General features: G+C 58.7%; 1 protein-coding gene across 6 annotated transcripts in view; it reads left to right on the forward strand.

The window, feature by feature from the left end:
* BANP (BTG3 associated nuclear protein) overlaps nucleotides 1-10,325 on the forward strand; it is a 112,348-nt gene extending 102,023 nt beyond the window's left edge. For 5 of the 6 annotated variants that reach the window (XM_058707379.1, XM_058707380.1, XM_058707377.1 and 2 more), the window contains 2 exons: nucleotides 5,628-5,771; nucleotides 9,687-10,325. In XM_058707379.1, the coding sequence (XP_058563362.1) occupies nucleotides 5,628-5,771; nucleotides 9,687-9,758 (216 nt within the window). In that variant the 3' untranslated portion in view covers nucleotides 9,759-10,325. Of the gene's footprint in view, nucleotides 1-5,627; nucleotides 5,772-9,281; nucleotides 9,367-9,686 lie in introns of all 6 variants that reach the window. The other variant, XM_058707378.1, reaches the window with a different exon arrangement.
* The last annotated feature ends 2,918 nt before the right edge of the window (nucleotides 10,326-13,243 follow it).

The raw sequence follows: 13,243 nt of genomic DNA on the forward strand, positions 1-13,243 counted from the left end.
ACGTCCGTCTCTGCTTTACTGTGTTTCTTCGGGTTTTGCTTTGCTTTCTCCCCAGATTGCGTTGGAGGTTTGGGCTCCGATGCTGGAACAAGCCGCAGAGCAGGCGGCAGAGACTCTTTATTGCTGCCTGCCGCCTAGCGTCCTTATGTGAGCGGGGTCCGGACGGCGGCCCCTGGGGCCCTCCGACCCGTAGGCCTCCGAGGAGTTTTCTCTGCCGGTCTGAGGAGTGACCCCGGAGGAGCGGTGTTCTGCGTCTGCCTGTGACTCCCTTCTGTTGGTGCTCGTTTCTGACCGTCTACTCACGGCGACTCGGTTCACAAAAGCCCTCAAAATGGAGCCTGGGAAACAGAGGAGTGTTCCCGTCAGGGGTTTAAAGGCTTAAGAATGATCATTTGGAAAGATGTGGGGCTGGCGGACCTCCTGGCCAGTGGTGCTTGGGGACATCCTTGGGACAGGCTGACGGACCTGGTTCTCAGCTCCTTCTTGCCTTCACATTGAGATGTGAAAAGACTGCTCTCCTTGAGTCTGTTTCCTTAACGAGTCGGATGCCAAAGTGAATGACAAAAACAAGTAAGCGACCTTGTGTTCCAAGACACCTTTGGATTTCCTGGCCTCATCTTTGTTCCTGGCCACACACACTTAATTAGTCACAAGTGGATCTTAGGTTTTGTTTTGTTTCATCTGAGCACATTCTGGCTTGGATTTGGAATTTTGTATCTAAACATTACTGAAACGTCCTTGGACTTCTTGAGTTTATTTTAGGTTTGTAGCTGTTTTGTATTATTTCATTTGGGCATTAAATGTCTCGCAGTTGGCACCATATAGAGGGAAACCGGATGGGTGCCCTCCAAAATCCGGTGCTCTTGGATCCAGGAGTCCCTCCGTAGGCTGCTTCGGACGCATCCCCTATGCCATTAACGGTCCCTCGCCTGACAGTGACGGGCCTGTCTCACTACTGTGCAGGGAAGCCCCGTCCGTGAGGCTGGGAAGGCGGCAGGTGCATGCGTTCTCCGCGGGGTGGCCGCGGGGCGGCCGCGGGGCGCTCCCAGGTCAGCCGCAGGAAGCCTGGAGGGATGCTTCTGGCGGCTGGCCTGGGAGCTCGCTGCATTCCTGTTAGATTTTTCTACATTCCCGAGCCTGTTGGAAAAGGCCACAAACATCAAATGGGTGGGAAGGAGCCGGGAGCTCACCATCGGAGACGTCCCGCTCATTCTAGGGCAGGAGGGAGGCGGCGGTGCTGGGCTCTCGCCCCCCAACAGGGCAAGGATGGGCTGCGCACTTGCGGTGGGTTCGTGGTGGGGCGCCACCGCGATCCGTGCGACATGGCACGTGACCTCATTTTTGCTGCTCTGTGTTTTCGATTTGACGTAACTAGGCTTTATTCCTCACCAGTTTGAAAGCAGGTCCAAATGTACACATCGTGTCTCCGCCTGCTGTGTGTTTCAGGCGGCTGCTGGAGCTTTGAGCTGCTCTCAAACCATAGCAGGCAAATGAGATTCTTGTGTGATTGATTTCTGTAGTGTTTTCACTTTCACCCGCTTCACTTGAAGTGTGTCATCCTAGTAAATCACAGCTGCGGCGGGGGTACGTGACAGAGCGGACCGTCCCCTGCCCCCTGGCCTCCTTGTGAGTGGCCCCGGCTGAGAGCCTCCCCGAGGCCCTGTGGGGCGCCACCTGCCAGGCCCCCTCCTCTTAACCGCTGTCTCTGTGCCTCTCTGTATGCCCTGGTCCCGGCCTGCCTTGCGCTGGTCACTGACACCTTTCTCTGCCTGGACTGTGGCCTAGAAAGGAGGGGTCCTGTCCCAAGCCCTGCTCGGTTAGTGCGGCTCATTCTTTGATTGTCAAACGGCACTAGGTGAAGGGTAGACTGATACACTTGTCGGTCGGTGGGTTTCCCTCCTCACACCACAGGGGTGCCGGCCAGTTCAGTGGTCGTGACGTGCCCTCTGTGCGCAAGCTCGCGGAGGTTCTTTCGAACCTGCTCTTAATAAACATGTTCCGATGGCTGGGAAACCGGTGATCTGTAACTTGGCCATCCTCCGGTCAGACCTTCTAGACCTTCTCCTCCTCCGTCCTCCCTTCAGGGCGAGAACAGTCTCTGCCGCGTAGGTCCAGGTCATGGATGCTGTTTTGTGGCCCCGGGTGAGACGAGGCCCCCACGTCTGCCGGACTGCGGTGTGACAAGGCAGCCCTGAGAGGCCCGGCTGGCTGGGCTTGGGAGGGAGCTCCCCACGGGCAGAGCAGTCTCTTGCCCGCTCCTTCCTCCCTGTGTGTTTTCTCCCTCAACCTCCCCTTAAGAGAGCTTTTCCAAATTTTGAGGACTACCTGAAAAGCGTCGCAGATCGCTTCTGTGTGGCGACGTCTCTCTGCCCGTGGCAGAGCCCCGGCCGGGGTGCCGATTTGTGTGGAGGTCAGCCCGTGGTGGGGGACGTGCCCTTGGAGGAGCCGAGTGTAGCTGCAAGGGAAGCCGGTGAGCAAGGCCAGGCTGGGGCGGTGGCCCGGGTCCCGGGGGTGCCTTCCTCGGGGCTGCTGGAGGTCGGCGTGTGTGAAGCCGGCCTGGAAGACGCTCTGTGATCCGGGTCTCGGTGGAGCCTCCCCGCACGGCTTCCTCCGCAGCCAGCCGGCTCCTGACGCAGCCCCCCAGCAGCCTTTCCGTCCCCTGTGGTCCCCAGAGAAGTTGTCCCCCTGTGGGGCTCTTGCTGCCTCCCTTTCTCCTGGGGCAGCGCGGCGCCCCCTTCCGGCCACGTCCCCAGCCCTTGGCTTTGAGGTCCCCGTGGTGAGCAAGGGCAGGGCGCTAAGTGCCCGGAAGGCCTTTCCCACCAGTCCTGTGCGCGTTGACTTGGGCTCATTCCTGACTCGCCGTCAAGAGCCACCCGTGCGGGCACGTTGAGGAGGTGTGGTGTTTGGAATGAAGTCTCAGGTGGAAACGTTTTCCTCTCTTTACTTTCACTCGCCAGCCAGGCTGGGGATGTGCCTCCTTCGATACCATAATGAAGCACGTTCGATGCTGCGGTTTCTGACTTTCCAGTTCTTACAATTTACTCAGTCGTGTGGCTCGTGTGAAAAGTCACCTCGTTGGCAGTGCTGACAGGGAACAGTTCGCCCTCTGGAAACCGTAACCTGCCCTCCATCGTAGGGGTGGTGGCTCGCTTTCAGAGCCAGAGTCAGACGGAGCCTTGCCTGGAAACGGCCCCACGACTGCGCGGCTTTCATGAAAACATAGTTGGCGATCTGACCCTAAACCGGCGTATTCAGGGATCTTTTGTATCGCGCAGTGGTGACTACGTTACCTCGTGCTTTAGCTCCCGGGTTTCAAAACGTCGTGTGGTTTTTAAGTTCAGTCCGGGGTGCAGCAAAACCATGCTAAGTGGGGGTGGCTTTGCTGCATGGGTCCCCCGCTCCGGCCCCTCCTCCTGCCTTCTCCCCCCACCGAAGGGCACCGAGGACACCGTAAATGTCTGTGCGGCTTTGAGAACTTACCACCAAGTGCTTTTCGTCTTTTCCCCGTTCTGGTCTAGCTGTCGTGAGGCCGAGTTGCCGCCCCTGTGCGAGCCCTCCCCTGAGCCACACACCTGTTCGCGTGACTCCACCAGTTAGAGGGGGGGGAGTGGGGGCCACCCCTGCCACGTGGGGGGTGGAGGTACGGAGCTCAGCAGGACCGGGTCCTCTCTCTGACCGTGAGCAATCTGGTGGAGGGTAAGTCCCGGGAAGAGAAAACGTGAATGCTACGGGGTCTTTGGTTTTCTCTGGTTTTTTCAAACCCTTCTTTCGAACACTCGTTGGTACAAATAGCTCATGATTATGGTGGGAGAGGAGCCGTCGTCGTTGTTGGGTCAGCCCTTGGAAGTGGGAGGCCAGCTCCTTGGAAGGAGACGGCCGAGGAGAGGCCGGCGTGTCGTGTGAGTGTCCTGTGGCTGCGGTGACCGGTGAGCACACGCCTGCAGGCTCACGCCGGAGGCTCGTTCTCTCATGGTCTAGAGGTCACAAGCCCAGTGTGGGCTCATGGGGCTGCGGTCAGACTGTCACGGGGCTGGCTCCTCCCGGAGGCCCCAGGGGCGAATCGCTTCCTGTCTGCCCCAGCCTCCAGGCCTGCCGCACCCTTGGCGGGTGGCCCGTCCTCGTCCCCCGTCCCCCAAGCCGGCGGTTGGCCCCCCTCTGCCCCTCCGCAGCTGGGAAACGCAGTGTGTGACGCGGGGCCCACCTGTTGCCGCAGGACACTCCCTGTCTCCGTGTCCTCGCCTTTGTCCCGCCTGCAGGTGCCTCTGCCGCGTCTAGGGCACACCCCCAGGATCTGGGGGGTTCATCTTCCTGGCACAGCCGGCTGGTATTAGAACACGACACTGCCTGCAAGTGGTTTCTGAAGACACGCGAGGAGGGGTGGTTGAGAGCCGTCTGCCGTCTTCTTTTCTGAGAGTTGAACTCATCTGTGTTTTTCCAGCAGCGGACGCATCGTTAGAGAAATAGAACTTTTGCTCGTCAAAAACTACAATGCCGTTTAAAAACCACGGACTGTGTTTTTAGAGACTGCTGGAGATCTGTATCCGAGCCCGCCTCTCCCGGGCTGAGCAGCCCCTTCCTCTGTCTCAGTGCCCTCACCCTCTTCCTCAGCTCTGACCACTGGTGCGGGAGGCAGTCGGGCCGGTCGGGAGGCACGGTCATTCCCGCCCTGCTGTGGACCGCCGGCAAGCATCCGTGATCCCGTTGACAAGTCGTTTGAAGGGGGGTGGGATACGACCCCGGGTATAAACACGCACGGTTCACGGCAGCTCCCTCGTGAATGCAAAGCCACGGATGCCCTCACCCCTACCTCCCCGTCCGGCCTGCGGGGCAGCGAGGCGGCAGCCCACCTGCCCAGCTGTTGGGGGGGGGGGTGGGAATTGGGCCTGGGGGTCGGGTCGCCCACGAGTGGTGGGGTCACCCAGAGCCCATCTCCCGGGGCCTCATCTGCCCCCTCCTGTCGGCACGGCCCACAGTGGGTGTCCCGGGGACTCGGGGCCTCCCGTCCCCCGGGGGTTCCCCTCCATCAGCATCTTGGACCTCCCTCCCGATGGCAGCTCCTCACCCTGAGCCCCTCTCCGCACCACCCGCAGCCGTGGGGTCCCTGACTCAGGCACGTCTCCGCTTTGCTTCATAACCGCGGGCGTCCGCTGCCCGGTTTCTTTGTGTGCCTGGCTCTTGAGCACCCTGGGGGCTCCCGGCGGATGCGGGTCGAGGACGTGCCGCCATTTTCTGTCCCCTCCAGGCTACCTTCAGGCTCTGCCCCCAAGAACCTCAAAGAGCAGTGGTTTCTGGGAGGTGTCCGGGGCTCCTGCCTCTGTCCCACATCCCTCTGCCTCCTTGCCTCTCTCTCGGCACCCTCGGCCCCGTCCCTGAGCTCACTCGTGTCCAGCGTGTGGGTGTTTGAGGGGGTCACTTGCACGCGTTGCACGACTCGGTCACGCCGCGCGTGCTTGACACTCACACTCGCGCCATCCAGGCGCTGGGTTGCCGGTCGGATGTCATTCCAGGGTCATTCACGAGACAGACGGGCCCCGCTGTGTGGTCCTGGGCTCGTCCCCCGTGGTTCACGTGGTCATGGCGGAGTGGCACCGGTGTCTGTGCTGACGGGGTCTCCTTTGTCTCTCCAGGTGCTGCAGGGGGCCCAGCTGATAGCCGTGGCCTCTTCCGACCCTGCTGCCGCGGGGGTGGACGGCTCACCTCTCCAGGGCAGCGACATCCAGGTCCAGTACGTCCAGCTGGCTCCGGTGACTGACCACACCGCTGCAGCTCAGGTGGGTCCCACCCCTCGTGGAAGCACACACCCTGTCCGGATAGGTCCCGGGGCTTCTGCAGCTCTGAGCACAGCTTGGGCGTTTCTCCTTCTGATGTCCCCCCGCGAGCAAGGTACACTGTCACGGAAAGGCACGTGACTTGGACACGGGCACCGACGTGGGCGGTAGTTTTTGTAAGTGCCCGAAGCAGTGAAGGCGAGGGCTTGGTTCCCGGCCCACGGGCCGCCAGGTGTCCATCTGCAAGATCAGGGGCCAGCGTCCAGTTGTGCCTCTTGAGCCCACGGGGCCAGCTCCCGGGGACTGCAGAACGAGAGGGTCCCTGTTTACCGAGGTCTCGCTGCTGCTCTGAGAGTGGCAGGGCCCAGAGGTCAGCACTCGTGCAGACAACAGGCTCTGCCTTTATGGCCTTTGTGGCTCGGCCTTGACCCTTTCCCAGGGGCGGGTTGTGGGTCCTTGTGCCCAGTGGCTCTGCTCTGTGGCACAAATGCAGGATGGCGCTTCACTCGGTCCTCAGGGGCCCCGTCCGGCCTGGTTGCCAGCCTCCCGCCCGGGCGCCTCCTGCGTGGCAGCCGAAGGCCTTGCTGGGAACCACACGGGCACTGGGGCCCAGGGTTCCCTCCGCTCAGTTTGTGCGTACTCCACGCACCGTCTGATGGGCTGAGCGCTGGCTCCCCGTCCCCCACCTCCCATCCCAGAAACCACTCGTCTCCGTGCTCTCCTAGAAGCACAGCAAACGGTCTGGACACGTCCCGAGATGCCAGATAAGGGGGCTGCTGCTTGGGGATTTGACACGTTTGTAGAGCTGCCCCCCTGGTGAGTGCGCTTGGCCGGATGAACACCGTGGACGACCTCTCCTCGGATCTCCTGGGTCTGGGGAGCCAGGCCCGGGCCCCCCACGCTAGGGCCAAGAGCCCGCTGGAGGCCCCCTCGAGGGGACGGCATGCTCTCGATCCGACGGGGCGACTGTGTGTTTGTGAGAGTAACCTAGGACGGGTCCCCGGACCGCGGGGGTCGCTGGCACAAAGCTCAGGCCGCGGGTGGCCCGTGTTCTGAAACCTCGCGGGCCTTCCCGCCGAGCCCAGGCCGAGATCACCTCTGACGCAGGACTCCCGTCTGCCCCGAGCGTGGCCGGTCGGCTCCTGCCGGCCTTCTCGTACACCCTGTCGTCCTCCGGGCCGCTCCTGTACTCCTGCATCCCGGCACTGAGAAGCGGTGTGTGTCTCGATGCCACGGGCCTCTGACGCGCGGAACCGAGGCCCCGGATTTCCACGCAGCTCTCTCCCCTCTCGCGCTCCGCTCGGGCCCCGTGCCGGTGCTGTGCGTGTGCTCAGCTCTCGGCAGGAAGGAAAATTCTTGTCTGCTTTCCTTGCAGCCTCATGAGGTGGTTGCCAAGGAATGGAGTTCAGTGGAGCCAGCCAGGGTGCTCGGGGCGACCTCGTGACCGGGTGGCCGGCTGGGTGGACTAGGCGCTCCCGGGAGACTTCGGTTTTTTACCTCCTAATGCGAGGCGAGGCCCCAGCTGGCAAACGCGGTTCCTGGAGGAGGCACCGCCTCTCCGCCTCACGGTTCCCACCACCCACCGGGCCACCCCGGCCACTCCCACGTGAGGGGCCACCGCAGCCCGGTGTGGCTTTTGTGCAGCTGTGACCGCAGCGGCCCACCCCACCCTGGACGTGAACCAGGAAGGGTTGGGTGTGACCGGGAGCCCATGGTGTTGGGGGATGAGGTGGCGTTCTCTCTGGCTGGCCCATTTCGGTGGTTTGAGCATTAACTTGTCCTGGAAGAGAGGGCCCCCCGCTGCAGGCCCGCCTTGTCCCACGCCGGGTGGCTCGTGTGATGCCCCGTGTGGTTGTAAGCGGGGTCATTGCACGAAGGCGGTTCTCCTCCCCGCTGCCCAGCAGTTGCAGAAGGGTCACACGGCGTGCGCCACAGACCGGGGATACCGTGTGCCGAGCTGTCTCACCGGACCGGGTTCGCGGTCATTTGACACATTTCAGAGTGGAGGAAGGCCGTGTCCATCTTCGCTCTTCGCCACCCTGGGCTTCCTGTCTGTGTTCTTGGTCTGCATTCCTGCCTGGCCGGTCTCAGGACCCACTTAACGCGTCTGTATAAGAACAGGCCAGAGAATGAGGTTTGCACCCACTGGGGTGTTTTCCCTGTAGCAGACCCTGCTCGGCATGGACTTGAATGGTCAGTGGGTTACACGGCAGCAGGGTGGCCCCGGGCCCGGCCCCCCATGCATGTCCCCGGAGCCCGCTGCTCCTGTCCCCTCACCTTCCGTGGCCCCGCTGGTGCCTCACACAGACGCGACCACGTCTGCGGAGGGAAAGGGCTCCTGTTTCTTCATCAACACCAAGGCCTCCACTCCTGTAGGTTTACTCTCGGTTCGGGTTTGCCCATCAGAATGGGGTCACATACCCGAACTCGCTCCTGGAAGAGATGAGAGTCCCCCAGGAGCCCCCCAGGGGCTGTAAGAGCCGTCTAGCTCATGAGAGGATGGGCTTCTCTTGGGCAGGAGGCCAGGGCACTGGCCCCACGGAGCAGCCAGTAGGAAGGGCGATGAGTGCCTGTGCCCAGGCGGGTGCCCGAGTTCTCACCTGTGTGGGAGGCCAGGGCTCCCCGCTGCCTCCGTTCCCTCAAACGTCTCGAACGTTCTGACTCGTCTGCGTGGAGCCCTTTCTCTACGTTTCCTGCCCGAGACACAGGTCTGGTGCTGCGTTTTGAGGACACAGGAGAAGGGAGGGGTCCTCATCAGAGTGTGGGTGTCCCTGAATCCCAGGCAGGTCCCCACCTCATCTGTGCTCCGCCTTCTGCGCGCCTGGGTCCAAAGCTGCCTTTCTGGTTTTTCAAGGGTGGGGAGGGACTCTCGCTCCCACAGGGGCCTCTCTGCCCGGCCTGTAACCCACCCTGCCCCCTCTGCCTGCAGCCGCCAACACGGCTGAGTCCACTTTCCCAGAAATTTCCCAGAGATGTGTGGTCGCCTCCGCTGTGCCTTGCAGGTTCATGCTCTGGCCGTTCTTGCCCGCCCTCGGTCCTGGGCTCCGTGGCCGTGTGGCCCATGCCTGTGCCACGTCCTTCCACTGCAAGGGCCCCTCCCCGCTTTCAGGACGCACCGCGTGCAATGTCATTTGATATTCAGATTTCGAAACTAAAGCGTTAGTCTGCGATAAGAGCTGCAGGGGGCTCCTGGCCGCCAGCATCGGTGGCCGTCTGCCTCTTTCTTCCTTCACACCCGCATGCCTGGCCTCTGCAACCAAGTTTCCTGCCAGGGCAGCCGGAAACCCACCTCTGAGGGTCCGATCTTTGTGACGTTGCCTTTGGCCAACGGCGTAGAGGAGCCCGAAGAAAAAACCCAGTTATTCTCTGTTTCGGGGCTTGTTCGGGATGATTGAGCTGGATGATTGGTGACTTACTCCAAGTCGTATTTTTCCCTTTGTCTTAAAACTGTGAATATGCATTTAAGGTCCTTTTAACATCTGTAGATCATTGATTAGAACTTCTCTCGTTAAGGAGAGAAAGGTGACTGCCCCTGAAATGTTTTCTGGAACGTTGGAGCAGTTTTTATAAGAAGGCAAAATGGTGACCGAAATTCTAGGTAAATAGGACGGGTTAAGTACTCCAAAGGCATTCCCCAGTGATGCGCAGGGGTGGGACTGGGAAATTAGCACAGAACCTCGTTGGGCCACAGAGCACGTGTGGGGAGGGTCGGTGGGTAAAGAGGGGCCACGGCCCCGGGGAGAGTCTTCTCCCAGAGCGGTGAACCTACGACTCTTGGCCCTCTCTAGCCCTGTTGTGTGTGTGTGTTCCATGCACGAGAGCCATTGGTGTCCTGTGACCTGTGAGTGACCTGGATGTGACCCGGACTTGCGTTGGTGGGTACTTTTATAGAAAGCCCTCCTCTCTCCCCTCTTGCAGACGGCTGAGACCCTGCAGCCCACCCTGCAGCCGGAAATGCAGCTTGAGCATGGAGCGATCCAGATCCAGTAGGCGGGCCGGGCCACCCACCCACAACAGAACCTAAGACAGAGCCGCTGCCGTGCTCAGCGCTGGCCCCGGCCAGCCACCCTGTTCTTCACGCGCCCCGGTCCCATGGCTTTGCACGGAGGTGACTGCACATGCTCTGTTCGAGTGCATCTGAAAGCCTCACCCGCCGGGGAGAGTGTCCCAATGCATACAAGGTGACAGTAACGGCCGCTGCCCCTGCCAGAAGACCCTTACTTTTTGTCCCACTGTCGGCGTCTAGAGAAGAGTGGGGAAGCACAGCGTGCGTTGCATCAAGTACGTGCGGAAAACCAAGAACTACGATATTTTTCTCTGTTCAAACAGCTTTTTTAATTTGCTATGGTGTTTATAACAAAAAAGAAAATTGAAAAAAAAAGTGGAGTAGCAGAAGCCTTTTGCTGTGTGCTCTGTTCAGTGTAAGGAAAATAGGTATTTGCAGAAGACAACTAACGATTTTGATGGAAATATTGCTTACCTACTTTTCTAGGGGGAAATGCTCTCAAAACTGTTAATTATGCATTTCTAATGAAATAAAATGTATTTATGACCACAGCAGCTTTGTATCATTTCCTCTTGAGAGGTGGTTCACCCTGAGGCTGGCCTCGTTCCTGGCGGGTGCTTGGGAAGTCACCCGATAGGCCCTTTCAGCCGTGCTGACGCTAGAGGCAGGGTCCTTGTCAAAGAAAGGGTCGTGGCTGTTTCTTGCAGTCCGGTGTAATGGGGCCCGGGAATGGCTTCCCCAGATGCCAAGCCCCGCGCCATGGCACGCCCCCTCTCGAACACGGGTGCCCCTCGGGACAGCGTGAGCCTGTCTCGGTATGGGGGGAGTTTCCGCAGGCAGACTGTGCTGGTGAATGACACGGGCCTCTCCCAGCTGTACAGAGTTACAGCTCTGGGGATCCTTAGGGAAACTCACACCCAAAGAAGCATGCTTTAGCGTCTATATTTTAAGAAGAAAGATAGTTCCAAAACCGAAGTCCCAGAGGTGCTTCGCATGACGTGTCCCCGGCAGTGTCTGGGCCGCTCGGTCCCCTCTGTTCTGGCAGTTACCCTGGCGGCTCTGGGAGATTCCCATCAGGAAGTTGTGTTCACCTACTCGGGCGCGCTCCAAGTTGTCATCTCAAACAGTTGGTATCTCCCACACCACCACGTTGGGGGTTGCTGCGCCGGGTAGTTTAGACCAGCGCGTGCTAAGGGGTGAAGGCGGGCTCGGGCAGCAGCTCCCGGGAGTGGGGTGGTGCCTCCGTGTGCCACGCCTCCATCCACCCTCCAGGGATGAGCAGAGCACCGTGGGGGTGAGGACAGTCCCTGGGAGGGGCCATCCTCCCGCAGATGGGAACGGGAGAGAGGACCGGCTCCACAAGGCGGGAGGAAGCTCCCGTTCATGCGTCCGCAATCCCGAAAGAAGGTTAGGGAAGAAAGATGACGTTTACAGGATTCCGGACACAGAGCAGATCCCAAGGAGAAGTAAAAGGAAGCTAATGCTTCCGCGCCCACACATCGTTAAAGGCAGAGCTCACTCTGAAAGCAGCCGGAGAGAAAGGACATCCCCCCGCGGTGGGGTGGCTCCCAGCAGCAGCACGGGCCACCTCTCCACGCCCACCGGAAGTCGGGAGCACAGGCTGCTGCCAGCAGGGCACCCAGAGAAAGAACTTCTCGACGCCAAATTGAGTGTTCACTAAAACTGAATGTTGTTCAGGGATACTGAGGACAGTCGCCATCGGTCCCGGCATGTCCGTGCAGGGGTACGGCGTTCGTACACCCAAGAGAATTGAAAGCACATGGCCACCCGTAAAAACATGCTCACAAATGGTCGCCGTGGTGTCATTGCTCACGGCCAAACAGTGGAGACAGCCTCAGTGTCTCTCAGCAGATGAGTGGGTAAGCCGAATGTGACCTGGCCACACACAAAATGAATTTTATTTGGCCATAAAAAGGAATGCGGGTCGGACATGGGTTATAACACAGGGGAGCCTCAAAAACATCCTCCTGAGTGAAAGAAGCCAGACACAGTAGGCCACACATCACAGGACCCCGTTTCTGCGAACCATTTCGAACAGGCCAGTCGGTAGAGGCAGCAGAAGCAGATCACTGGGCGCAGGGGCCACGGAGGGGAGAGATGGGCAGTGACTGCTCGTGGGGGCGGGCTTTTGTGTGGGGTGACGAGAAGGTTTTGGAATTCAGTGGTGATGTTGGCCCAGCTCGGTAAATACACCGAAAGTCACTGAAATATACATGTAAAAGGGTGAAATTCTTGGCATATCAATTATATCTCAAAGCCATTAAAGAATTGGATGGCATTTCAGAAACCTCTCAAACAAAATGAAGGTATTACCTACAGATGATCCCTCCCCTAAAGGAGATTGCAAGGAATTTTCTTCAAGAGCAGGAATGTAGATCCAGGAGGAGGCACAAACGGTAATAAACACAGATGACGTCTAAGTGCCCCGCCTAAAACCGTCTGACATTGAAATTTTCAAACACGATAAAATACTGGAGAAAATTGCCTTGTAAGTTGGGACAGGCAGGAAGGAGCTAAACTGTTTTAAAGCCCCTTTTTATTGCCCTGGAGACAAAGGATCAAGATCCTGTACGGTTTTAAGATGCCAGGCTTAATATCCTTGACAAACATTTAAGAAACGCAGTATAGAGGAAGCGTTAGGCGTGGGATATCTGAACAACGTGCTGAAGAAACTCAGCCGAGCTGACGGCAGAGCGCCGCGTCCGGCGGTCGAAAGCGTGCGCAGTCTGCCCGCGTGCCAGACCATAAAGAAGGTCTCTACAGACCGCCCGGGACTGAGATCCTGCCGCCTGCAACTCTCTGACCACGTGGGATCAAGTTAAAAGTTAATGAGAGGAAAGGAGTATGTGTGCAAAGGTTTGCAGATTAAGTAATGTGCTTTTAAAATCACCCGTGGGTCAAATAAATGGAAATAGGTATTTTTAATTACCAATTAAAAATGGCAGGTTGACATATCAAAACTTGTGCAACACGTTGAGAATTGTGAGTTGGTTTAGAAAAGGTTTATGTTTCCTTCTGATACGTTCCCAGAACTGGGGCTGCTGGGCCCTACAATCATTTCTTTTCTACCTTCTTGAGGAACCTCCGTACTGTTTTCCTGAGCGGGCGGCACCACTTTGCGGTCCCACCCGCAGAGCACAAGGGCTCCCTTTTCTCCACGCCCTCGTCAGCGTTCTCTCTCGTCTTTTTGGCGATGGCCGTGCTGACCGCTGTGGTTTTGGTTTGCGTTTCCCTGTTGTCCAGCGAGCATGAGGGTCTTTCCATGTGCCTGTGGACCTTTCGTAGATCTTCTTTGGAGGAATGTCTGTTCAGGTCCTTTATCCATTTTTTTAATTGGGCTATCCGTTTTTTTGCTGTCAAATTGTGTGAATTCTTCATGTGTTTTGGAGACTAACTCCTCATCGGATAACCTGCTTGGCAGTTGTTTTTTTCTCATCCTGTAGCTTGT

The sequence above is a fragment of the Neofelis nebulosa genome, chromosome 17, assembly GCF_028018385.1.
Source record: "Neofelis nebulosa isolate mNeoNeb1 chromosome 17, mNeoNeb1.pri, whole genome shotgun sequence".
Taxonomy (NCBI): domain Eukaryota; kingdom Metazoa; phylum Chordata; class Mammalia; order Carnivora; family Felidae; genus Neofelis; species Neofelis nebulosa.